This window comes from Oncorhynchus mykiss, chromosome 14 (genome assembly GCF_057628025.1).
Source record: "Oncorhynchus mykiss isolate SJ-2025 chromosome 14, ASM5762802v1, whole genome shotgun sequence".
Lineage (NCBI taxonomy): Eukaryota > Metazoa > Chordata > Actinopteri > Salmoniformes > Salmonidae > Oncorhynchus > Oncorhynchus mykiss.
In genome coordinates, this window is record NC_143035.1 from 9,265,544 (window position 1) to 9,291,895 (window position 26,352).

Genomic DNA, 26,352 nt, shown 5'->3' on the forward strand with positions numbered 1-26,352 from the left:
CAAGGCTGTAATCGCTGCCAAAGGTGCTTCAACAAAAGGGTCTGAATACTAACGGAAATGTTATTTCAGGGATTTCTTTAATGGATTTGCTAACATTTCTAAAAACCTGTTTTTGCTTTGTCATTGTGGGGTATTGTGTGCAGATGGAGGGGGGGAAAACAATTGAATCAATTATAGATTAAGGCACGTAACAATGTGTAAAAAGTCAAGTTGTCTGAATATTTTCAGAATGAACTGTATATGGTTTTTGGAAAGTCCATACAGGCTACTACTGCTAAAATAAAAATGTGTTTTCTTTATATTACAGAATTTAGTATTCAATAACTTTTTTATTCAAGTGATAATGTAGTAGTTAAGGCACTTAACATGCCATTGAACAGACCATACACTGCAGACTAATAATGGACTTTAATATTTCAGACATAAGGGACCATGAAGGTAGTCTGGGTACCAGTCTCTTTAGCTAATCCCAATTGGCAATGAAAAGGAGTGGACCGTTAGGTAAAGAGACTGGTACTCAGACTACCGGTAAGGCATCATTGAACGTAAACAGTTGTGAATTGCATCTCAATGACAATGTGTGTGATTACATAAAATCTCCATTGTCTCTTTAACCCATTTGTTCTTTAAAATGATCCATGGCTATTGCCACGTTCACGTGCTAGTTGGAACTACAAAACTTTGAAATGTCCAACTTGTAAGTCGTGCCGCCTTCAACCGGTTAGCAGGTTGGACATTTGAGTTTCCTAGTTCCCGACTAGCAAGTGAACACGGCATGACTCACTGAGCTTGACTTTTAAACACTGTGCGCAAAAGGCAAAAAAAAAAGGCCAGGTACTAATAATACAAACCATTCATTAAATACACAGTGAGTGGAGTGGGGTTTGAGGAAGGTAGCTCGGATTTCATCTGACCTTTCATTTCCTTCATGTTACATATGGGCTTTGACGTGTGGATGAAAGAGACCTAATGCAACATGTTGGGTTTATTCATTAAGTAAACCGCCGGTAATCAGGGGAAGTCCCAGTTTACAGGGCAAGTCGGCCCGAGGCCACATGTTTCCACACACCTGGCCCCCCTGTATCTGACCCCCGTGCTGCTATCCTCAAGTCTGCCTTTGTGCATCACGGCGGCATATCTTATCAGAGTATATTCTTTGGTCTCCCGCGGCCCACTGCCTCTCTACCTGTACAGTATGCCCATTCAACAACAGTGATGCAACATTGTCTATATCACAGCTGATCTTTTTGAGCCCAAAGCTCTGCATGCACGTGTTATTCTAAAATGAGGAAAATCGATAAAATCATGGTACCAATTTCAAATGCGCTTAGCTAACCACTTGGGACCAACTTGTCCTCTGTGCACCGCAGTGCAGAACTAGCAGCTCTGTCCGACTCATCTGCACCACTCACAGTATAACAGTCCTGAGTGTACATAGCCATTAGTTCAGTAGCTGCACCACGCAATGACCCCATATCATTCAATAATCACATGGGGCCTTCTCAAGCCGCCTCCATTATGTCTTCAATGATGGCTGTCTCCCGCTCCACCAGCTGGCTGGTTAGGTCTGGGGGCTGCAGTTCTGGTGGCTCCAATGGCACCAGCACCATGGTGGCAGTGGTGGAATAGGAATTGGGTTGCCCCTGCCCCTCTCTCCCCCCACCCCTGCGGCAGCAGATACAGCAGCAGACGCAGGCCAGGCAGTCGTGCACGTTGTGCCTGAAGAGGCGCCGACACGGGTGGCAGAACTGGTAGAAGAGTAGCATGAAGAGCACGGCCAGGCTGTAGCAGATGAGCAGCTGAGCCACCAACAACGGGGCACACACGTACTCGTAGAAGTCCGACTTGTGGAAGTACCAGAGGGTGATGAGCGCGCCGTTCTCCAGGAAGCGTCCGCCGTAGTAGGCGGCCAGGCGGCCCCAGCGCTGCTTCTTCTCGATGAGGTCACGGTGGCCCAGGTCCAGCTGCACGGCCGACCAGCAGAAGATGTTGATGCAGGCGTACAGGAAGGTAACCAGCGACAGTACCACTGTGGTGCCCAGCTTGCTGAAGTTCTTCTCTACGTTGTCGGGCAGCGAGGCGCGTCGTGCCCAGAATTCGACCCAGGGCAGCAGGAAGAAGAAAAGAAGGTTGCCTAGGCCAACGGGGATCACCCAGTAGGTGAGCGCCGTGCTGAACAGTACCAGGGAGGTGACGCGCGTGGCGATCTCCAGGACCCGCCACAGGATCATGCAGAGGTAGGCGGCCGGGCGCAGCCGCACCTTGTAGTCGTCGTAGCGGATGTTGATGGCCAGCACGCTGCACACCAGGGCCCCGTAGGTGACGGAGATGAGGCAGATAATCATCAGAGTCACTGGGATGAACACAGAGACAAAGCACTCGTTAGACCCCCCAAAACAAGACATACAGCATTCACCATTAATGCCATCAAGATAACTCTTACTTCTGACGGGGAGTAAGTACTTCTCCTGGATGGTGGCGTACAGCTGCAGGGTGAGCTGGGGGGTGGAGCCAAGGAAGGCCTGGATGACGGCGGTGCGTTTGAAGGCGTTCCGGTGGGTGGCCAGCTTGCGCTCTGAGTGGCCAATCTCCCACTCCATGGGCGTGCCCTGGTCTTTCTTCAGCTTGATCTTCCTGGAGATGGTCACGTACGGCTCCTCCTTTTTGCCTGCCTTAAAATAAACCATCAGAGCCTCAAAACACCTGAGGACAGAAGAGGGCCATTGAAAATTGAGCAATTTCACATAACCACCAAAGGGCAACACGGGCTAACAAAAAAACATTGTCTCGTTTATTTTCAGTCAAGGGTTTGTATTATCATTCAATAAATATCATATTTTGCTTCACATTTAAATTTGAGACTGAAATGTGACATTTATATGACTCCACCAGAGGGCAGTGTATGTGACAGCATGACTGAAACCTAAGCCTATAGCACTGAAACCTAAGAAGGGTGTGTTCCCTTCCCAGAGGTAAATGCTTTCACTGTTCACTGATAAACATGTGGTGTAGCTCTCCTTTATGTCTGTTTATGTTGAATAGTACTAGTGCAGGGGTTAGCTGTACACAAGACACTTAATAACATCCAATGTATCCACACTCAACTACTAAATCACACAGCACGTTGCTGGAATGTTGTCTTTCAGACCAAAACAGCTCCTACTTTGGACATGGGCTTTAGGGGAGAGAACACACAGACAGGCTGGCTACTACTAGGATTCACTTCCTGGCAGCTCAGCTTTGTGCTGCTACGAGAGCCCTCTGGCATACAGTCCGTCAGCCATTTTCAGCCACTGTGTTTTTTCAGCTGTTGTGGTGCTGGTGGAATCACGTTGGCTGTGACCTTGCGGTGCATAACCAAAACATGCCACCTCTCGTCTTTGACTTCAACTCTCGCTGAACTGAGAGACATTTAAAGGAGGGGTAGGGAAGGCACTCTGTGCCATCCACAAGGTGACTCATCGCTCGAGTGGTACTACAATACTGGTAGCCCATGCATAAGAATCGAGGCCATCTTGTCTGATTGCACAATCGTGAAACTAAGGTCTACAGATGGAGAGAAGTAGCAGGCACAAGACTGATTTACTTCCAGGGAAATTTGGCATCATAATGCAGCTGAGAATGAGTGCTGAGTCAGTCTAGCCAGCCAGCACTGAAAAAAAATGACTAAGAGACTAAATGCATTACACTTACAGGAAAAAGCACAGCTGAGAAAAAAGGTTGGCTGGCAGAATCAATATGCCCGATGTCCACAGCAGCATCTAATGGTACCATTGGCTGAAGCAAAGTGCCTACTGCCAGGTAATCACTCCCAGGCCATAAAAATCACTTTGCTCTCAGCTTACAGTACAAGTTCTTGTAAAAAGAGCAAAGTAAAACACACATGCAATAAGGAACTTAAAAGGGGGGGGCTGAACTTCCTGGTTTGGTCTTGTTTTTCAGCTTGGTTATTAAGAAATGCAGTGGCCATGACTGAAGCCAAATTAGTTGTCTTGGGGGGGTAATGTGGGTGTCTCATGTGTGTGTGTGTTCGAATGTGGCAAGTGTTTGTACATTCACACTGTCAAAACAGTTCACAGCTAGTCACTCACCCTTCTAGATGACCCGGTTACACTGTTTTCAAGTTGTGTGTCTTGAAGTCGCCTAGGCTAGATAGTGCTAGCCAACTAGCTTCAGCTGGCTGGTGTGGTTTGACATTGGATAGCCCATTTCAATATGTTACACAATGTAAATGGGACAATATTTTCATGAAGCACATACAGTACACATCCAAAAGTATGTGGACATGTGCTCAAACATCTCATGCCAAAATCATGGCCATCAATATGGAGTTGGTCCCCCCTTTGCTGCTATAACAGCCTCCACTCTTTTGAGAAGGTTTTCCACTAGAGGTTGGAACATTGCTGCGGGGACTTGCTTCCATTCAGCCACAAGAGCATTAGTGAGGTCGGGCACTGATGTTGGGCGATTAGGTCTGGCTCGCAGAATTGATAAACCATTTCTGTATGGACCTCACTTTGTGGACGGGGGCATTGTCATGCTGAAACAGGAAAGGGCCTTCACCAAATTGTTGCCACAAAGTTGGAAGCACAGAATCGTCTAGAATGTAATTGTATGCTGTAGTGTTAAGATTTCCATTCACTGGAACTAAGGGGTCTAGCCCAAACCATGAAAAACAGCCCCAGACCATTATTTCTCCTCCACCAAACTTTACAGTTAGCACTATGCATTCAGGCAGGTAGCGTTCTCCTGGCATCCTCCAAATCCAGATTCGTCCATCGGACAGCCAGATGGTGAAGTGTGATTCATCACTCCAACGCGTTTCCACTGCTCCAGAGTACAATGGTGGCGAGCAACAATTTATAGTTGGTTTGAGGTTTGTCACTCAAATTTGGAGCTATTGCCATTTTCATATATTGTCCCATGTTATTTAATGATGGTCCCCAACTAGCCCCATAGGGATATCAAATGTCAAACCAAATTGACCACGAGCATTACGAACGGGTCAGCTGCACCTGTGCTCCGAATTTATGATCACTTGGGTGCTGCCAGTTGTGGGCAGGATTTGAGAAACCCTGCTTTAAGGCATGGGCTGCAGTTCAAGCAACTGCGGCTTTTGTTTTCATAGAAAATGTCACAAGGGCGGTTTCATCATCAGGAAATACTTTCAACATGCTCCTTAAGGTCCAGTAGAGATTTCTCACCCTGTTATGCTTAACAGTGACTTAACACCCACAAGAGACATTGGTGCCCAAAAAAAAAGATCAATTTTGACCTTCGGACAAATTCAATTTCTTTGAGTGTTTGCACTAAGTTAGCATTTCAGAATACAGGACATCAAGACACCAACCTTTCCTCGCTGTGTGTAAACACTTTCAGAGTTGCATGATGGGACAGGGACAGCAATGACTAAGTATGTAGCCTCCTCTGCCTCGGAGGATAATTATTTTATCTTAGATAAGCTGTGACAAGGGTCACTCAAGCAGGGAACCAACCTGACACTATACAGAGATTCCCAGTTGGCCATGTGACATCTTGTCAACATACAGTATTATCTTAGAAAGATTCTAAGCTACGTTGCTTGTGAAACTTCACTGTGTGTTCATTCATTGACATGTGAGAATGTGAGTTACAAGACGGATACAACCCTGTGAGCTAGAGTCCTTGCCTGTTACTTGGTAAAGCAAGCCGTGCAGTCAACAACATTCAAACCCTTGGGTGGAGTTGCTAGGCAACATGCAATATTGAATTGCGCCGACACAGCAGATGATCTGATGATGATGATGACATCCTCCCATGCTCCACAGGAAGTGCACAGCAGATCAGCCCAAAGCGGAGATGTGGTCTGTGGGAGTAACTGGAACTAACGCACAGCTGTTTATCTAGTGCATCTGTTTTTGACACAGTTAACTGTTCACTTAGAAACAAAATATGGTTTAAGGCAGGAAAATGTCAGGACGGGAATGATATGTAGCTTCCTCTACGGAGGGAACCACATCCCCAAACAAGCCACCCTCCAGAGTATGATTATAGAACTGTGTAGCTGTAGCAGAAAAACCCTGAAACCGAACCTTGATCTAGTTCTTCTGAAAACAAACAAATAAAAAGGTCTGATTCTCACTAATCAGCACTGCTACAGTGAGGGAGTGGGGGAGCATGGCTGTAAACAGTGTGCCAATGTGATGCCTTGTGCGGGCTTGGTAAATGCCTGCAAGTCAGTCACTTGATTTGTCATAAAAGGTGAAGCTAGTACAGTCAGAGATCACGCCAAACCTGCCCTTTGAATTGAACATATACCGTGCATATACAGGAAAGTATTCAGACCCCTTGATGTTTTCCACATTTTGTTACTTTACAGCCTTATTATGATATTGATTGAATAGTCCCCCCCCCCCCCCTCATAAATCAACACACAATACCCCATAATGACAAAGCAAAAACAAGTAAAACATTTTTTTTATTAAATTCAACATTTACATAAATATTCAGACCCTTTACTCAGTACTTTGTTGAAGCACCTTTGGCAGTAATTACATTCTTAAGTCCTTATGGGTATTTTATTGGATTTTTTTATTTAACTGTGCAAGTCAGGTAAGAACAAATTCTTATTTACAATAACCTATACCGACCAAACCCAGACGACGCTGGGCCAATTGTGCGCCGCCCTATGGGACTCCCAATCACTGCCGGTTGTGATACAGCGTGGATTCGAACCAGGGTGTCTGTAGTGAAATGGATTAAATAGTCCGTCCCCCCCATTCAATCTACACACAATACCCCATTTTAAAAACCTGTTTTCACTTTGTCATTATGGGGTATTGTGTGTAGATTGCTAAGGAAATTTTTAATTTTTATTTAATCCATTTTAGAATAAGGCTTTAACTACAGCTCAGCATTCAACACCATAGTACCCTCCAAGCTCCTCATCAAGCTGCAGGCCTTGGGTCTCAAACCCGTCCTGTGCAATTGGGCCATGGACTTTGATTGGCCGCCCCCAGGTGGTGAAGGGAGGAAACAACATATCCACTTCGCTGACCCTCAACACTGGGGCCCCAAAAGGGTGCGTGCTTAGCCCCCTCCTGTACTCCCTGTTCACCCACGACTGTGTGGCAATGCATGCCTCCAACTCAATCATCAAGTTTGCAGACGACACAACAGTAGTGGCCTTGATTACCAACAACGACGAGACAGCCTACAGGGAGGTGGTGAGGGCACTCGGAGTGTGGTGTCAGGAAAACAACCTCTCACTCAACGTCAACAAAACAAAGGAGATGATTGTGGACTTCAGGAAACAACAGAGGGAGCACCCCCCTATCCACATCGAAGGGACAGCAGTGGAGAAGGTGGAAAGTTAAGTTCCTTGATGTACACATCACAGACAAACTGAAATGGTCCACCCACACAGACAGTGTGGTGAAGAAGGCACAACAGTGCCTCTTCAACCTCAGGAGGCTGAAGAAATTTGGCTTGTCACTCAAAACCCTGACAAACTTTTACAGATGCACAATCGAGAGAATCCTGTAGGGCTGTATCACAGCTTGGTACAGCCACTGCACTTCCCTCAACCGCAAGGCTCTCCAGAGGGTGGTGCGGTCTGCACAACGCATCACCAGGGGTAAACTACCTGCTCTCCATGACACCTACAGCACCCGACGTCACAGGAAGGCCAAAAAGATCATCAAGGACAATAAAGGCGAGGTCAGTACAGGTGCACCAAAGCTGGACCGAGAGACTGAAAAACAGCTTCTATATCAAGGCCATCTGACAGCAATCACTAATTCAGAGAAGCTGCTGCCTACACTGGCCACTTTAATAAAATGGATCACTAGTCACTTTATACAATGCCACTCTAAGTAATGTTTACATATCTCAAGTCACATGTATTTTATACCATCTACTGCACCTTGCCTATAGCGCTCGGCCATCGCTCATCCATATACTTACATGTACATATTCTCATTAGATTTGTGTGTATTAGGAGTTGTTGGGGAATTGTTAGATTACTTGTTAGATGCACCGTTGGAACTAGAAGCACAAGCATTTCGCTACACTTGCATTTTTTTTTTAAATGTTATCTTTATTTAACTAGGCAAGTCAGTTAAGAACAAATTCGTATTTTCAATGATGGCCTAGGAACAGTGGGTTAACTGCATGTTCAGGGGCAGAATGACAGATCTGTACCTTCCGGTTACTAGTCCAACGCTCTAACCACTAGGCCACCCTGCCGCCCCATTAACATCTGCTACCCATGTGTATGTGACAAATAAAATTAGATAAAATGTGGAAAGAATAATGGGGTCTGAATTCTTTCCAAAAGGCACTGTATGTAGATATAAGGTGTTTATTAGAATAGAACCATATAACATTTAGAGAAATCTCAAGTGATATGACACGGGGCACTGCTTCCACATTCCAGTCCTAGGCTTTTCTAGATATTTGAATACTTGACACACATAGCTGATAATCACGCTTCACTTCTAATAGAGCACATTCACCTCGCAGATTCAAGGCAGTCCTTGTTGCGGAATTGAAAAGATTGAATGCAGAACACCTCAAAGGAAATATGAAACACCGTTATTCTGCTTTTCTGGGTCTTTTTCAAATCTGTACTATGGAATGGTAAGCAATGCAGAGGTAAAGTCAACATGCTGAAGGCCTACTTTGTACAGTGTTATGGGCCACACCCGCAGCTATCTACTAGGCCGACAGTGATCAAATTGTAAAATCCAAGGTTCTGTTGACACACCAAAGTTAACCAACAGTATCACTCAGATATGCTCCGTTTTGAAACAGCAACCAGACTCCACCTTAACCTTAATTCACCAGTGACAAATGACGGTTTGTTCAAACAGGTCTAGACACAAAGAGAAACCTTAACTGTCATGGGGTAGAGTGCTTTACAGAAATGTCAGTATTAGAGCCTTCAAAGTGTGTGCATTCCACAATAAAACAAAATGAGAGCTATGATTGGTGTCATTTCAGCCAATTAGATACAGTTGAAGTCTGAAGTTTACATACACTTAGGTTGGAGTCATTAAAACCAGTTTTCAACCACTCCACAAATGTCTTGTTAACACACTATAGTTTTGGCAAGTCGGTTAGGACATCTACTTTGTGCATGACAAGTCATTTTTGTTTACAGAGATTATTATAACAATTATTTACAGAGATTATTTCACTCATAATTCACTGTATAAATTCATGTGGGTCAGAAGATTACATACACTAAGTTGACTGTGCCTTTAAACAGCTTGGAAAATTGCAGAAAATTATGTCATGGCTTTAGAAGCGTCTAATAGGCTAATTGACATCATTTGAGTCAATTGGAGGTGTACCAGTGGATGTATTTCAAGGCCTACCTTCAAACTCAGTGCCTCTTTGCTTGACATCATGGGAAAATCAAAATAAATCAGCCAAGACCTCAGAGAAAAGATTGTAGACCTCCACAAGTCTGGTTCATCCTTGGGAGCAATTTCCAAACGCCTGAAGGTACCACGTTCATCAGTACAAACAATAGTACGCAAGTATAAACACAATAGGACCACGCAACCGTCATATCAGGAAGGAGACGCGTTCTGTCTCCTAGAGTTGAACGTACTTTTGTGCGAAAAGTGCAAATCAATCGCAGAACAACAGCAAAGGACCTTGTAAACATACTCGAGGAAACTGGTACAAAAGTATCTATATCCACAGTAAAACTAGTCCTCTATTGACATAACCTGAAAGGAAGAAGCCACTGCTCCAAAACCACCATAAAAAAGCCAGACTACGGTTTGCAACTGCACATGGGGACAAAGATCGTACTTTTTGGAGAAATGTCCTCTGGTCTGATGAAACAAAAATAGAACTGTTTGGCCATAATGACCATTGTTATGTTTGGAGGAAAAAGGGGAAGGCTTGCAAGCCGAAGAACACCAACCCAACCGTGAAGCACGGGGTGCCAGCATCATGTTGTGGGGGTGCTTTGCTGCAGGAGGGACTGGTGCACTTCACAAAATAGATGGCACCATGAGGAAAGAAAATTATGTGGACATATTGAAGCAACATCAGTCTTAAAGCTGTTAAAGTTAAAGCTAGGTAGCAAATGGGTCTTCCAAATCGACAATGACCCAAAGCATACTTACAAAGTTGTGGCAAAATGGCTTAAGGAAAACAAAGTCAAGGTATTGGAGTAGCCATCACAAAACCCTGACGTCAATCCTATAGAAAATTTGTGGGCAGAACTGAAAAAGCGTGTGAGGAAGGAGGCCTACAAACCTGACTCAGTTACACCAGCTCTGTCAGGAGGAATGGGCCAAAATTCAGGCAACTTATTGTGGGAAGCTTGTGGAAGGCTACCAGAAACATTTGACCAAAGTTAAACAATTTAAAGGCAATGCTACCAAATACTGATTGAGTGTATGTAAACTTCTGACCCACTGGGAATGTGAGGAAAGAAATAAAAGCTGAAATAAATCACTCTACTATTATTCTGACATTTCACATTCTTAAAATAAAGTGGTGATCCTAACTGACCTAAGACAGGGAATCTTTACTAGGATTAAATGTCAGGAATTGTGAAAAACTGAGTTTAAGAGTTTAAATGTATTTGGCTACGGTGTATGTAAACTTCCGACTACAGCTGTATGTGAAACGAATGAAAAAATGTGTCTGATCTAAACTAAGATTAATTTCGGAATACCAATAACCTCAAAAATGAGGTTGATCTCATTGTGAATTGTCACATGTGCCTGGGGTATACTCATTACGGAAACCGTTTAGGGACCAAACAGAGCAAAATTTGAGTTTCTATTGGACAAATTCAGGTAGGGCCTTTCCCACTTTGTGCCGTTTGGCAACAGAATCTGCGTAATAAATACCTCTGGCAGTGGCAGTTCAAGCCCATTTAGAAGTGGGTTGACAAATTAGCAGTTGTATCTACAGTAGGCTGCGTGAGTCACATGTCTGACAGAGGTGTAAATGAGAGGGTCTATCTTAACCGTGACCCACTTCACATCTGGTCAAACAGGTTTGAAGAGACGGGAAAATACTGCCCTGATTCTAGGATAAGTGAATTTACCTTGTAGAGCATTTTACTCTCCACAGAGGCATTTCTTAGTAGGCCTGCAGCGCTGTTGCGGGAAAGAGAGTTCACTGGGGACTAAAGTATATGAACCTGTGGTGCAGTCAAGTGCTCTAGTCCCTGTGAGGCAGTAGAACAGTCCTATATAAGCCATTTTACCCTCTCCTTCGAAAAGCCTCCTCGCTCACAGTTCCACCTGTCAACTGGTACGCTTCCCCAGCATCCTACCCGAGAGAGCACCAGAATGATCCCACCAATGTAGGGAGAGAGAACAGCTGATTGGGGGCCAGAGGTGAGAGCACTATTCCCTGTACCAGGAAAGCCTGGGCCTTGGGTAAAGGCAGTGCAACACTCATTGCATTATTCTACTACTCAGCACTGTGATGACTCGGCACCATACCTACCTAATGAGTGGGCCCAGGAGAAGTAGATGCAAGAAGAGGACCAGGGGGCGGTCTCTTCCCAGGTCTCTATGAATGAATGTCAGCGCCAATTGAGTCAATACAGCGGGCACCAACATGAAGGTGATGGTCAACCCCATCCAGGTGTCGTCATCGCTCTTGTGGTACATGTTGCAAAGCACAGCCGCGCAGACAAACTCAGCGCAATACAACAAAGTGGCCAACACCACGCTGAAAGGGGGTTGAATGTTACTGTGGTTTACAACCAACATGACTCCGTTTTCAGAGGGGGATTCCTGGTGGAATTGCTCGACGTCCGAGATGTTTACGACTGGCTCGCCCTCTTCTTCCATGGCTCAATGACTAAAAACAACGTCACACAATGGAGACCTATAAGGCTGACGAACGGCTCAAAGAAAAGTGTAGTTTCCAGGTGTCAGATTGTATGTATCCTTATGCAGCAACAATGTATCGACTTCTTCAAACAAAGCAGTTCAGTTTGTTATCATTCATGAATGTATCAAGTTTGTTAAACAACGTCTTTAACGTTTTAATGTTTGCTGCGGTAGGTCCTGTCCTTTCGCCCACTTTCCACGCACATCAAGAATAACTCCTTTGTGTATCAATAGCCTATATTACGTGGCATTGCCACCCGTGGCCACAATACAAAAAATACAAAATAAACCACCCCCCATATAGTATCTCAAGAGTAGTCTTCCAAATCGAATCCAGTGGTTGTCGCATACGTGTAAATACGAGTCATACTCCCACAATCTTAAAGATCGGCAAATACATTTTCCAGCGCAATGCAAAAGTCATGCCGCTGATGTCTGCCTGCAAATGATGGGCTCAATACCCACATTTACTTGTTGCAAAGCAAAGTCGACTGTTGAACCATAATCAAAACTGAAGCAATTTATTCGCTGTAGAATTCCATTGAAAACTTGGGAAATGCAAAAGTGAATGTTTTTGTTAGCTCCTCCACTGAACAAGAAAGCAGGTGTGTCTGAACATGCTATTGCTGCTAACTTCACACCTATGCGAAGCTAGCAGCAATAACGATTAGCAACGCTAGTCGAATCTGCCTTCAAAATAAGAGTTCACAATTGAAAGTGGTGCAAACGGATAAAAATAGTGGAATTATGACAAATTTGGACTAGATAATGGTCCAACGTTGTTATATAAATTCAACAAAATACAATAATTAGTTCATTTAACCAACAACAAAAAAAGGTCAGTTGAAATTGCAATGTGGATGTGTTAGAATTCAGAATTGCTTTGGGGTCAAAGTTATATTTCACTGTACAATCTTACCTATGGATTGTGGATCCATGAAATGGTGTGTCAGCAGTGATGGAAAAAGTACCCAATTGTCATACTTGAGTAAAAGTAAAGATATCTTAATAGAAAATTACTCAAGTAAAAGTGAAAGTTACCTATTAAAATACTTGAGTAAAAGTCTAAAAGTATTTGGTTTTAAATATATTTAAGTATTAAAAGTAAATGTAATTGCTAAAATATACTTAAGTATCAAAAGTAAAAGTATAAATCATTTATTCCATATATTAAGCAAACCAGATAGCACCATATTTTTATTTTACATTTTTTAAAGATAGCCAGAGGCACACTCCAACACTAAGACATCATTTACAAACAAATCATTTGTGTTTAGTGAGTCCGTCAGAGGCAGTAGGGATGACCAGGGATGTTCTCTTGAGAAGTACGCAAATTGGACCATTTTCCTGTGCTGCTAAGCATTCTAAATGTAATGAGTACCTTTTGGGTGTCAGGGAAAATGTATGGAGTAAAAAGTACATTATTTTCTTCAGGAATGAAGTGAAGTAAAAGTAGTCAAAAATAAAGTACAGTACAGATACCCCAAAAACCTACTTAAGTAGTACATTAAAGCATTTTTACTTAAGTGCTTTACACCACTGTGTATCAGCTTACTCAGTGAAACCCATAGAACACATCTGTGAAGAGTTAACACAAATGTTAGCCTTGATACTATCATTAGGGGACTTTGTGGTAAATCACCTCCCAGTCAGCCTATTGTGCGTATTTACATTCATGTTTCACTGTACAGCCTTACGTATGGATTGTGGATCCATGAAATGGGGTATGAAATATTAAGGTCAATATGCGTAAATATGCTGAATAGTGAGGGGAATTGCCATAGTTAAAGTTCCCTAATAAGAGCTACAATGCTAATATTTGTGTAAACTTTTCACAGTTATGTTCTGTGGGTGTCACTGAGTAGACTGATATCCCAATTCCATGGATCCACAATCTATAGGTAAAGCTGAACATTGCAATATGAATGTTCAATGCACATTGTAGGTTAACTGGTGAACTAGCGCGTCTCAGTTCACACTGGTGTCAAAGAGCTGCAATAAGATCTACGATGCTAATATTTGTGTAAACTCTTCACAGTTGTGTTGAGTAGACTGATACACAATTCCATGGATCCACAATCCAAATGTAAGGCTCTACAGTGAAATATGAATGCCAGAACGCACAATAGGCTGACTGGGGAGGTGATTTACCACAAAGTCCCCTAATAGATTTGATTAGGATCCCCATTAGCCGACGCCAATTGCGACAGCTAGTCGTACCTAATAAGAGCTACGACACCAATATTTGGGTAAACCCTCACAGTTATGTTCTGTGCGTGTCACTGAGTAGGCTGATACACCATTTCACGGAGACACAATCCATAGGTAAGACTGTACAGTGAAATCTAAGTATGCGTCCAACGAAATTTCAGTTTCAGCCCTTTTATTTATTTTTTGGGGGTCAAATTAGCTAATTATTGTATTTTGTTGAATTTATATAACAACATCCCAACCTTGATCTAGTACAAATGGCATCACTTTCAATGGGTCACGTTCAATTGGGAACTTTTACTTTGAAGGCGAACCGCAAATGCCACTATTGTGCTTAACCATTATTGTGGCTAGCTTCACATCGGTCTTGGAGGGTGAGCGCTCCCTCCCACTGCTCCTGGGTCCTGAGCCTTTATCTACGCTTACTGCGTGCAGCTGTGTGCATGTCATCGAGAGTGCATGCTTGCAACCTATTTATACTTGACTATTTTCAATAAGAGTGCCATCGCTGTTTTGGATCCTAAAAAACTATAACGAAAGCCCCAATGGTAATGTGGGGATATCACAAAAGCACAGAATAGAAAAAAGTAGAAATCTTGGGCAATTACTTTCAGAAGGTTATTGAAGCAGGTGGGGCTACTACAAATCATGACAGCTTAGAAACACTACTACAGTCAGCCATATACAGTACATCTCAACCTTCTCTCTCTCAGTGCCTGTGTGTTGTGCAGGGCAGGAGCACAGAGAGATCAGTTGTCCTGTTTCCCTTTTTAGGCTATCACACCACCACTAGGACAGACTTGGCCCTGTTACAGCACCAGAGCTATGTGGAACGCTGCTATGTCAACATGTGCTGTGGGAAGGCCAGGCTAGCTCCTACCCCAAAATTGAGGATTTATATTTCCGTGACTTGACACAGTGTTGCATTTGGATTACATTTACACTTGGTACTACATTTTAGTAAACAAATGACCAACTACATCACATCCTTTAGAATGAATGGAACCTAGTGAAACGGTTTTCTGTTTGCTCGGGCTACTGTGCAAACAGGGATTATGAGAATTGGTGCTCGTCCTGTGAGAGGGATCCCATCTGCTTCCTTTGCCCACCTTTTGCTTTTGCTCCTCAGTGAAAATGTGGTTCCTTTAATTTAATGTTGACTTCAATCTGGCCAGTCATTTCAAACTGTCGCTAAGCTTGAAATAAGATGTTGTGCCCATCAACAGAGTACTTAAAATACAGACTGTTATGTAGATTGTTTTAATAACACTAGTTTGGATGATTAATCTATCTCATTTTTGAATTCGTATTATGATCCCAGGGCACTGTTTTCCATATGAAAGCCTTAATCCAGATTAAATATTCATGTTTTTCCAGAGCAGTACAATAATCGCTCAAAGGCACAATGTTACCCATAGCTCAGCCCAAAATGAAAATCACTCCCCCAGTGTAACCAGATGGGTCCCAGACAGGCAATGATGTGGGCGCTGCATTGTGAATGTCTGCTGGAGGCCCTCCTCCTATTATTAATTAATGTGAGTGGCGAGACAGCGCTGTGGGTCAGTGGCTGCAAACCGTAGTGGTTGTTTACTTTCTGGAAGGAAGGCGGCAGTGTAGAACTAAGGCCCTGTCATTAGTGGCCTAGCAGGTCTTTAGGACCCCACCCTGTATGTACACACATACTCCCTATTCCGTCATTGAACAAAACCTGAAGACAATCTGAGCCAAGATTCAAACTAATTAAATCAGTTTGAAACAGTACGTCCAACAGTCATCAGAGGCATAGTAACATTCTGTAGCCCTAGTTAATAGATCATTCTAAACGAAAGCAGAGCGACTTCAGAGGGAACATAACCCTCAGACATAAATTCAGCTGTCAGGTCTCTCAGAGATGTTAGGTACGTGGGGCCATGGGTATATAGGGTAGGGCATAAGGACGTTGTGCTAAGCCTTTGCTGCTGCTTCTGCTGCTGTGTGTGTGTGTGTTGTGTGTGCGTATGTGCATGTGTGTGTGTGTGTGTGTGTCTATATGTGTGTCATTGCCAGCTGACGCAGTGGTCAGAGCCTCGGATGAGTCTAGTCAGCAGATGAAGCCCATGCCTGATTGGACACTGGGGTAATGACTTAACGAGATGAAGGATGTACACAAAGGGCAGTTCCAGAATATGTTATCCTTGTTATGGAACAAAAATACTGACTGTACTAGGACTAACTGTTTATAAAATTACAATTTTCTTTTATACGTAAGTATTGTTGTGGGTTGTTAAGAAGGTTCGCTTGGAGATTTTTTTTGTTGTTGTCATGAGTAGACAGACTGCAGGGCAAATTCTTTCCTCCCTATGTCAGCTCTTGTTTAGCAAAACCACACACCGTGACGTAATCACAGCCCCATTATGTGAATGGTTCCATAGAAATTGAGGCCATCTAGTGGCCATTGTAATAATGTATTAACTTGTAAAGATGTTATAATGTTACAAGGCATCAATAATAGCCTTACGATAAAATGAAACATACTTACATTTGCCTCATACTGCATGTTTATCCTGTTTTATTTCCATCAGTGTAAAGATACCACCTCTCTATCCACTCATTATGGACATCACAGGAGATCATAGGTCAAATTGAACTCAATTAATTGTGAGGGGATTCTGGTAGTACCAATAATCTGGATTTCTCTCTTCCATTGTTAAAGGAGGGGCACTAGATGTAAAAAAAAATAAATAAAAATCACATCATGAGACATCTTTGTTCAAATTGGCCATGAGCAGGTGTCCTGATCTGGCCAAGCTAAATCACAATGCAGTCAAAAACGTGATTCATTTTATAAATATTTCCACACTATGTGGTTGGAATAATATTGTGAAATTGTGAAAATGATCATAATACCCTTTTTAGCATAAGAGCTGTTTGAAAAGACAGCCTGAATTTCCAGCATATTTTGCTGGGATGAAGTTTTGGCCTGCCAGGTGAGATCACCATTGGCGTGTTAATAAACCAATAAGAAAGAGCTTTCCAAACCTCTCTGCCAATTACAGCTAGTTCTCAGATTTCCCCTACCCACTCAGAATAAATCCAGAAAGTTTTAGCAAAATTCTAGTTTGAGAAATGTATCTTTACTAAGAATCTATTTTTGTTCATTTTTAACTATTTTAATTGAAAACAATCACAGTAAGGTGCTTAATTGTTACCCAGAAATTATTTGATATTCAGATAAAAAAGGCTGCATTGGACCTTTACAGTAGAGCAACCTATCCGGTTGAAGGCAGATCTAACGAACACCCGAATGATTGGTAGACAGGTTACCACTGTGTTTCCCAGGTTGCACCACCTACATGAGGTGACCACAGGATTAGTGGAATTATTGAGCCCTGATTAGTTATCTGGTACATACAAGATGCCACAAGAGAAACACACGTATGGACACTGACATCCTACTGTAAGTATGCTGAGATTACATTTTATTTATATTCTATCTATCATTTCACGTGGCTTCTATTTTCATAGATTTACCCCTGAGAACAGTGGTGAAAGTGTTCTACTTGCGGGATTAAACAAGTAATATGAACGACTTTTTGAGTGAACAATGCTGTGTGTGGATTGGATATTTTGTCATGGACTAATACAGTTTTGCATAATTTATATGATGGGCAATGCATTTAGGCTTTTGCACATTGTTTACATTGAGGTTGTACACATGGTTATCACTGTTAACTAATAAAGCACACTGTTGTCTTCAGATTCAACCATATCAATATTCATCATTACAGTCAGTGACGTGTTTTATTGAAGTCAGTTTTTTATTTTTACTTTAATCTGACAACGTGCTTAATTTGCACTTTTATGGTCTAAATGTCTGAATTTAAATAGCCTTTTATTGCTACATTGGAATTTGTATAGAGACAAACATATTTAATATATAAATAATTCACCTGACACCCGAAACCGTATCAATAAGAAATATGAATATTGAAAATATATACTGTAGGTCAGGGATCAACTTTGGGCCGATTTTTTTCTTGCGCGGATGGTCGAGGGGCCGGGAAACATAAATTCACTCTGGCTATCTACTCCGATTTCAGAGGACTCTGTCTGAATGAGCCAGAGTACAGAATAACTGATGAATTTCCGAATGTGCAACACCTGTTGAATATGACCGGTGTCAGTAAAACGTCGGCAAATTTGTTTTATTCAATTGTTGCCAGCAGCACAGTTAGAGTCACCACAACTCTCTATCTAGATATCATGAAATCAGCCTAACCAGCTCTGACAGGGCGAGTAAAATGACAGTGAGTTGTTCTCTCAATTGTGACTGGAAGTAGCTAGCCAACTTTAGCCAGTTAGCTTGGGTGCTTGACTGCAGTTGTGACAACGCTTGGATCAACCCTACTGTGGCTCTGAACGCCTCGAGAGTGAAACGCTCTGAATTTAAGAAAGGACAATCTGACAGCGCTCTGAATCTACGAACGCCAGAGTGCACTGAATTTATGAACATCCACAATTACACATAATTTGTATACTACAAATTGACCACAGATATAATACTTCACTAAAACATAATAATTTCAAACCATGCTTACATTTGTGTACAATCACATCTCTATTATGCGTGGGAATACTTGGGAACAGATTTCCAAAATTAGATTGTATATACAGTTGAAGTCGGAAGTTTACATACACTTAGGTTAGAGTCATTAAAACTAGTTTTTCAACCACTCCACAAATGTCTTGTTACAAACTAATATTTTGGCAAGTCTGTTAGGACATCTACTGTGTGCATGACACAAGTAATTTTTCTAACAATTGTTTACAGACAGATTATTTCACATTATAATTCACTGTATCACAATTCCAGTGGGTCAGGATTTTACATACACAAAGTTGACTGTGCCTTTAAACAGCTTGGAAAATTCCAGAAAATGATGTCATGGCTTTAGAAGCTTCTGGTAGGCTAATTGACATCATTTGAGTCAATTGGAGGTGTACCTGTGGATATATATTTCAAGGCCTACCTTCAAACTCAGTGCCTCTTTGCTTGACATCATGGGAAAATCAAAAGAAATCAGCCAAGACCTCAGAGAAATAATTGTAGACCTCCACAAGTCTGGTTCATCCTTGGGAGCAATTTCCAAGCGCCTGAAGGTACAACATTCATCTGTACAAACAATAGTACGCAAGTATAAACACCATGGGACCGTGCAGCCGTCATACCGCTCAGGAAGGAGATGCTTTCTGTCTCCTAGAGATGAACGTACTATGGTGTGGAAAGTGCAAATCAATCCCAGAACAACAGCAAAGTACCTTGTGAACATACTGGAGGAAACCGGTACAAAAGTATCTATATCCACAGTAAAACTAGTCCTATATTGACAACCTGAAATGCCGCTCAGCAAAGATAAAGCCACTGCTCCAAAACCACCATTAAAAAAGCCAGACTACGGTTTGCAACTGCACATGGGGACAAAGATTGTACTTTTTGGAGAAATGTCCTCTGGCCTGATGAAACAATAATAGAACTGTTTGGCCATAATGACCATTGTTATGTTTGGAGGAAAAAGGGGGAGGCTTGCAAGCCGAAGAACACCATCCCAACTTCCAGCACAGGGGTGGCAGTATCATGTTGTGGGGGTGCTTTGCTGCCGGAGGGACTGGTGCACTTCACAAAATAGATGGCACCATGAGGAAAGAAAATTATGTGGACATATTGAAGTAACATCTCAAGACATCAGTCAGGAAGTTAAAGCTCGGTCACAAATGTGTCTTCCAAATGGACAATGACCCCAAACATACTTCCAAAGTTGCGGCAAAATGGCTTAAGGACCACAAAGTCAAGGTATTGGAGTGGACATCACAAAGCCCTGACGTCAATCCTATAGACAATTTGTGGGCAGAACTGAAAAAGTGTGTGCGAGCAAGGAGGCCTACAAACCTGACTCAGTTACACCAGCTCTGTCAGGAGGAATGGGCCAAAATTCACCCAACTTATTGTTGGAAGCTTGTGGAAGGCTACCCAAAACGTTTGACCCAAGTTAAACAATTTAAAGGTAATGCTACCAAATACTAATTGAGTGTATGTAAACTTCTGAACCACTGGGAATGTGATTAAAGAAATAAAAGTTGAAATAAATATTTCTCTCTACTATTATTCTGACATTTCACATTCTTAAAATAAAGTGGTGATAGGGAATTTTTACTAGGATTAAATGTCAGGAATTGTGAAAAACTGAGTTTAAATGTATTTGGCTAAGGTGTATGTAAACGTCTGACTTCAACTGTGTGTGTGTGTGTTTTATTTGATTTTTTTACTAAAGTTGGATAACCATGCTGTCGTTTGAAGTCTTGTTGCTAGTTTATGCTCTACCTGACTAGTCTGGGCTTAGGCAGCTTATGGAGATTGAGCAGATGCAGAGGGCAGAGAGCTGAGGCCTGCTGGATTTATTTAGCACACCTTAGATGGACACACTCACACACCTGCTATTTGTGTAGAACCAGTCTGTGGCAGACTACACACAGGTACAAAGATTTGTCAGACAACTGGTAGGCTACCGTGTCTTAATGTAATCAGTCTGTGCCAGCCAGTTCAGCCACACAGTTTCATAACATGTAGTTGAGAGTCTATATACATTTATGCTGTGCATTGTAAAACAATAAAACAAACCCCATGGTGGAAACCGATGGACTAGTTTATGGATAGTTTATGGGGATAGCAAAAAGGATATACAGTAAGCAGGTAATGCACAGACCCAATGAATAGTGTATCCCGAAAGGGATAGGAATGCACTGTGGGTACAAACAAAGTTACCTAGTTTAGCCAGGTACTATAACCCATGCTCTTAGAAAAAAGGGTTCAAAGGGTTCTTTGGGTGTCCCCATAGAAGAACCCTTTTTGTTTCCAGGGAGAATCCTTTTTGGTTCTATGTAGAACCCTTTTGGGTTCCATGTATGGTCCTAATGGAGCCAAAAATGGTTCTACCTGGATCCAAAATGGTTCTACTTGTAACCAAAAAGAGTTATTCAAAGGGTTCCCCTTTGGGGACAGCTGAAGAACCATTTTACGTTCTACAAAGAGTATTTTTTTCTATTAGTGCAGTTTATATAGTCACACAGATACTGCTAACCTTTGTCAAAGAGATTTCAAACATGAAAGAAATTATCGACTTTTACAGTAAGATCTAAATGGCTCTGAAGTCTTCAGGGGTTTATTGGCCCTGACCCTGATCACCTGACAGTAGCCTTTGTTACCTCAGCTGACTTAGCAACGGTCATTCTGTAAGTCTATAGTTTGCACGTCGACCCTGTGTCATAATGAGCTCTTCTTTCAGGTGGGGACTGAGGAGAAGATGGTTGCCGCTGTGCTCACCTTGTTCTGTTTCACCACAACTGAACATGTTCAACCTGATAACCAACTGCTGCAGCTGGGTCTCCAAGTTCCAGCAACCCATCAGGTAAGAATGACTTTCTCTCAAATGGATTAACACAGTCCCTCAGTCACTTGTGATTACAAATACTCTGACTTAAATTGCTCCATATGCTAACTCCAGCCCCATGTCTCGTATTTTCACACAGGAAAGTCAATGTACTCGTGGTCGGTCTTGATAAAGCAGGAAAAACATCCACTGTCAGGGGGATGTTAAGAGGTAATGTAACAGTGACTTCAATACAAAACAATTAACAGTAACATTGCAGTAGACATTACACAGAAATCTGCGTATGGCTGACTGAGGTCCTCTTGTAACTATTCTCGCTGTCTGCAGTGCCCCCGGTGGACGTGGGTCCAACACATGGGTGTGTCCGCACGGAGCTGAGAGTGGAGAACTTCCTGGTCACCCTGCTGGACATCAGTGGGGCCCCGGAGTTGCGGGGGTCCTGGAGGGATCTCTATGGGGAGGTCCATGGGTTCATCTTTGTGGTGGACTCCAGTGACCGGCAGAGGATTAAAGAGGTCAAGGAACTTCTGACGGACCTGCTGAAGCAGCCTAGAGTGGCGGGAAAACCACTACTGGTGTAAGGACTAATTCTTATATCAAGTTTGAGTTCATGTGAATATTCATACTTGATCAACCTTAAAATAAAAAGTAAAGCTATATTTGTTATATTTATAGTTTATAAGTATGTTAGACAATATTCTATGAGATGTACATGACAAAGTGACAGATAATCTATACTACCTACATTAAAACCTTAGTGTTGCCATGGTACAGTGGGCAAGGAAGCACAGTAACGAAACTGATTAGTGCTTTCAGTGTAGTTTTTTTTCCTTTTTTGAATCCACTGAATAAACTGTGTTGTGTTTTAGGCTGGCCAACAAGCAAGACAAGATGAATGCCCTGCTGGGAAGTGAGATAATTGAGCTCCTGTCTCTGGAGAGATTGGTGAACCAGAGCCGTTCTCTGTGCCACATTGTGAGTCTAGTTCTCACACACACCTCTCTCCACACAGCCAGACAGAAGAGCCAGACAGAAGATCCAGACAGCCAGACATAAGCTCCAGACAGACAGCCAGACAAACTGACAGCCAGGCAAACAGACAGACAGATTATGTTTATTATGTTCAAGAGACAGATAGATACATAGACAGACAGAAATCCATGTAGGCTACATAGATTTGATTATGTTGTGCCTTTTCGCTCTAGGAGCCTTGCTCAGCCTTAATAGACCTGCGGAGGTGGACAGACAGGAAGACGCTGCGGGGTCTTCGCTGGCTTCTGCGTGCTGTCAATCTGGATTACCCAGAACTCTGTTCTCGCATAATCAGGGACATCAGGGACAGGAGACCTCTAGCACCAGACGAGAGGGACAGGCGTGGGAAGATGGAGAGGAGCCGCAAGCCCAAAGAGGAAAGGTAAGAGCGACCATAACTATCCCAATTGGCACAAACTGGTTGAATCAACGTTGTTTCAATGTAATTTGTCAACGTATTGTGACGTGGATTTTAAAAAGTAATCAATAGAAACTGTTGCTTTGAGTGTGACATTTAAGGTTACAATACAATTTTCAAGGTAGACACACCCTGTATAAAATATGTTGAATTTGTACCTTTGAAACTATTTCAGAACTTCAACGTCATATACACTATTTAAAAAATATAGCAGCACCTCCTACTGGAGAGTTGATCTAAAGCTATTCATTTGGTTTCCCATCCAGGATTTTAACTAACTCAGCTTTGATTTTTGTCACTGACTACTACCAATGTGCTATCGTGAGAATGATTATTGAGAGATCCCTTAATAACTAAATATATTCACTGTTGCTATTGAAGTCATTCCAAAGGGTAGGTTTAACAGGGCAAATTAAATGAAACCATACTTATTAGGTCAAATATCATCAATTATACTATTTAAGCCTATATAGCATTTGCAAAGTCATCAACAGCCATTGTTAAATATTTTATTAAACAATAGCTCAAAGATTTTATATATTTTTTTTGTTTTACAATACAAAACATATACATACAAATGACAACATAAAGACGACATACACAAACATCCACAACATCCCCCCTGCCCAGACCCACCTGCTCACACCCCCATCTCCAGTGGCCCTATCACATGGCCTCAAACTGCACCATTTTGTTTCTCTCCGTCGCCCACGCACTTTCAACATTTAGATAAAGCATTTGACCTTTCCGTTGTGTTAACGATGGAGGATTGGTAGATTTCCAGACAAGTAAACAAATTATATGTTGGATTCACATCTCCAAATAAACCAAAAATACAAGTTAAATAATAGGATTAAGCCAGTGGCTCAAATGAAATTATCCAAGCATATCCTTTAAATGTTGACATTTGGTTACAATGTCAACCAAACACAATTCAATTATCTTTTTGTCGTAAGAGTAAATAGCTTAAAGTAAAGGCTATCTTACAAACTAATGTAACCGTATTTATTCAACCTTAAAATGAGTAACACTTCCATGGACAAATGTTGAGGTTACTGGAACTGTAAATGTCTTCTTACAGTACGTAATCATAGAAAGCGTGCATGTTCAAGATAGCATGCAAAGGCCGCAGGTCTGTGGAGAGCTTCACAATTGCTGTAATAATCTGAGCAGAATCTTGAACAGCATTGATCACTTGCACTATGTACTTTTAATGTAATCTCAACTGCAATCCATTTGGTTCTGCTATTAGGGAATGCACAGTGATAACCCGTTACGTTGTTGTATAAATACAAAATGTCTGACATTGTATTTCCATTTGAACGTTGGTGTCCTTTTAGATGGTTGAAAGCATAGTGATAACACATTGGGAATTCAACAACCTTCTGTCTGTCTATTGGAGTCGGTGAATAAAGGTTGAAATCTCATTGATCAACTTCTCTACCAATTAGTATCCACATTTCCACGTTGAAATGACATGGTGTGCCCATGAGTGGGATGTGCCTTCAGTTAGACAGGATATCATCTGCCTTGGCCAATGTGTTAATATTGCATTCACAGAATGTATCCATGGACTACTGCAAAGACGTGGCCCATGTTAGCTAAAGCATCATGGTATGGACCCTTTCTTATGTGAAATGTCTATGTGTAGAATCCGTGCCAGCAAAAATGACCTTCGTAAAGTACAAAGCCCTCATGAAAGGGACCTAAGACCCAAGACCCCCTCGCTACAACCCATTCGAAACATCTTGAAAAAGGTAAAGACATTTAAATGTACAAATCAACTGATAATCTTTAGTTGTAGATCCATTTGATCTTGATAAGATTCCAGTTGATTATTTGTAGTGAAACAATCTACTACTTTTAGTAGATCTGGAGGTGCACATTCATTTTCACTGCTGGAATATGTGAACTGAAAAGCCTTGTTTATTGTAGGAGAGCACTCTGAAAAAGAGGCTTAATAAAAAGAAGAAACAACAGGTGAAGATTAAGGACACAGGAGAGAAAAGCGAAGGAGAGAATGCGGAGGAGGAGGAAGGTAGCACAGAGGCAGACCCAGAACACAGTGTGCAGAAAGAGAAGGCCAACAGTCCCCTAATACCTCCGAAACGAAGGAAGCTGAAACGTAAAGCCAAAGTGAAGGAAGAGACCCAAGAGCTCCCAGAATCAGTTGACAACGAAGACAAAGACAACTCAAATAAAGGTAGCTGTGCTCCTCGAACAACACTTCAATCTGCCTCCAATGTATCGGAGCATGTTTTATGATGTATTAACAGGTTACAACACGTTGTTAGCACTTTTTAATATTGAAATGTTCATCTGAGTTGATAACGTTCACATTTTCTCATCTGTTGATAAAGGGGACAAGAAGAAGAAGAAAAAAGTGGTGAAAGTGAAAAAGAACAGGATAAACTCTGAGAAGATGCCAGGAGCATACTCCCAGCCAGTTGACCTCTCCGCGACCTTTGGTGAGCCCCCTGTCTCTCCTTTTTAACTCACACTGAAATGCAACGCAAAAAAATGAGACTGTTTGAGATATGTGATTTCCCTGTTTCTTGATAGATCTTTACCGAAAAGCCATTTTGGCTCTGAAAGAGCGACAGAATCAGGGCCAGTGAGAGGAGAGGGCTGAGAGAGAGTCCTAGGTCAGTGTGTGACGACGCAGTCTGCTATCCTGGCAAGGGCAGCACTCCAGTGATTTCTAAACACGCTGAGACACCTTAGTGACTCACCCCCAGCCTCTTCCCTGCAAACCACCCAGACAGCTACCTGACTGACTGATTGACAGAGGGAGACATGCCCTGCCTGCAAATCCTCCACAACCTCTTTTTCCATTCTGTTACCTCACATTTCTAACGTATGGATTACAACTGGAGTATTCAACGTCTTTTGAAGGACAATTTCAAAATACTTGATGGATGTTTTTCTTCGCTGCTACTGTGCAGGAACTGCAAATCCACAATGCACCCCCTGAGAAATGTGTGTTTATTTTATCTTACCAAAAATATGTTACATGAAATATTTATTTATTAGTGGTTACTTAATTATCTGCAGTATAAGTAAACAGTTGTTTACAAACATGATGAATGTACTGGCCAAAATATTTTAATCCCTCATAAATATGAATAGAGTTGATCTGTGTATATTGTAATTTTAATGGAAAAAGTGACATGCTTTTGTAATGTTCGTTTTCTTTTTATATGACTGTTTGACAAATGTCTCACAGACCCTGTTTTTCAACAACACAAAATGGTCAGTGAAAGGAAAATAGAATTTTAAGAGATAACACCACCAGGTCAATTTTGAAGAAAGAACAAATACAAAATTGAAATGTACAATAAACAATCACGTGCTACCTTTTACAATGTACCATATGCCTTGAAGTTTGCTCGTGTTTGTTCACCTTGAA

At 42.0% G+C, this 26,352-nt stretch overlaps 2 protein-coding genes across 2 annotated transcripts; one reads left to right on the plus strand and one right to left on the minus strand.

Moving 5' to 3' along the window:
* Nucleotides 1-309: 309 nt before the first annotated feature.
* Nucleotides 310-12,520, minus strand: xkrx (XK related X-linked). Its single transcript, XM_021561067.3, has 3 exons — nt 11,467-12,520; nt 2,444-2,703; nt 310-2,353 (listed from the first exon to the last, which is right to left on the minus strand). Exons 1-3 carry the CDS (start codon nt 11,814-11,816, stop codon nt 1,503-1,505), a joined length of 1,461 nt encoding a protein of 486 aa, XP_021416742.1. The 5' UTR covers nt 11,817-12,520; the 3' UTR covers nt 310-1,502.
* A 4,837-nt stretch (nt 12,521-17,357) lies between these two features.
* arl13a (ARF like GTPase 13A) lies at nt 17,358-26,323 on the plus strand. Its single transcript, XM_021561068.3, has 10 exons — nt 17,358-17,505; nt 21,389-21,511; nt 21,633-21,703; nt 21,821-22,070; nt 22,363-22,468; nt 22,699-22,907; nt 24,595-24,700; nt 24,879-25,146; nt 25,304-25,411; nt 25,506-26,323. The coding sequence occupies exons 1-10, from the start codon at nt 17,486-17,488 to the stop codon at nt 25,559-25,561; spliced, it is 1,317 nt and encodes a 438-aa protein (XP_021416743.2). The 5' UTR covers nt 17,358-17,485; the 3' UTR covers nt 25,562-26,323.
* The last annotated feature ends 29 nt before the right edge of the window (nt 26,324-26,352 follow it).

Excerpts from the sequence above, each read along its gene's own strand:
- xkrx (XM_021561067.3), bottom strand. The coding sequence starts at position 11,816 with ATGGAAGAAGAGGGCGAGCCAGTCGTAAACATCTCGGACGTCGAGCAA. Across the intron at positions 2,704-11,466 it reads CTCCTGGGCCCACTCATTAG|GTGTTTTGAGGCTCTGATGG; the intron begins GTAGGTATGGTG and ends TTCTGTCCTCAG. Across the intron at positions 2,354-2,443 it reads GTACTTACTCCCCGTCAGAA|TGACTCTGATGATTATCTGC; the intron begins GTAAGAGTTATC and ends TGTTCATCCCAG.
- arl13a (XM_021561068.3), top strand. The coding sequence starts at position 17,486 with ATGGACACTGACATCCTACT. Across the intron at positions 21,704-21,820 it reads TGTCAGGGGGATGTTAAGAG|TGCCCCCGGTGGACGTGGGT; the intron begins GTAATGTAACAG and ends CGCTGTCTGCAG. Across the intron at positions 25,147-25,303 it reads CAAAGACAACTCAAATAAAG|GGGACAAGAAGAAGAAGAAA; the intron begins GTAGCTGTGCTC and ends CTGTTGATAAAG.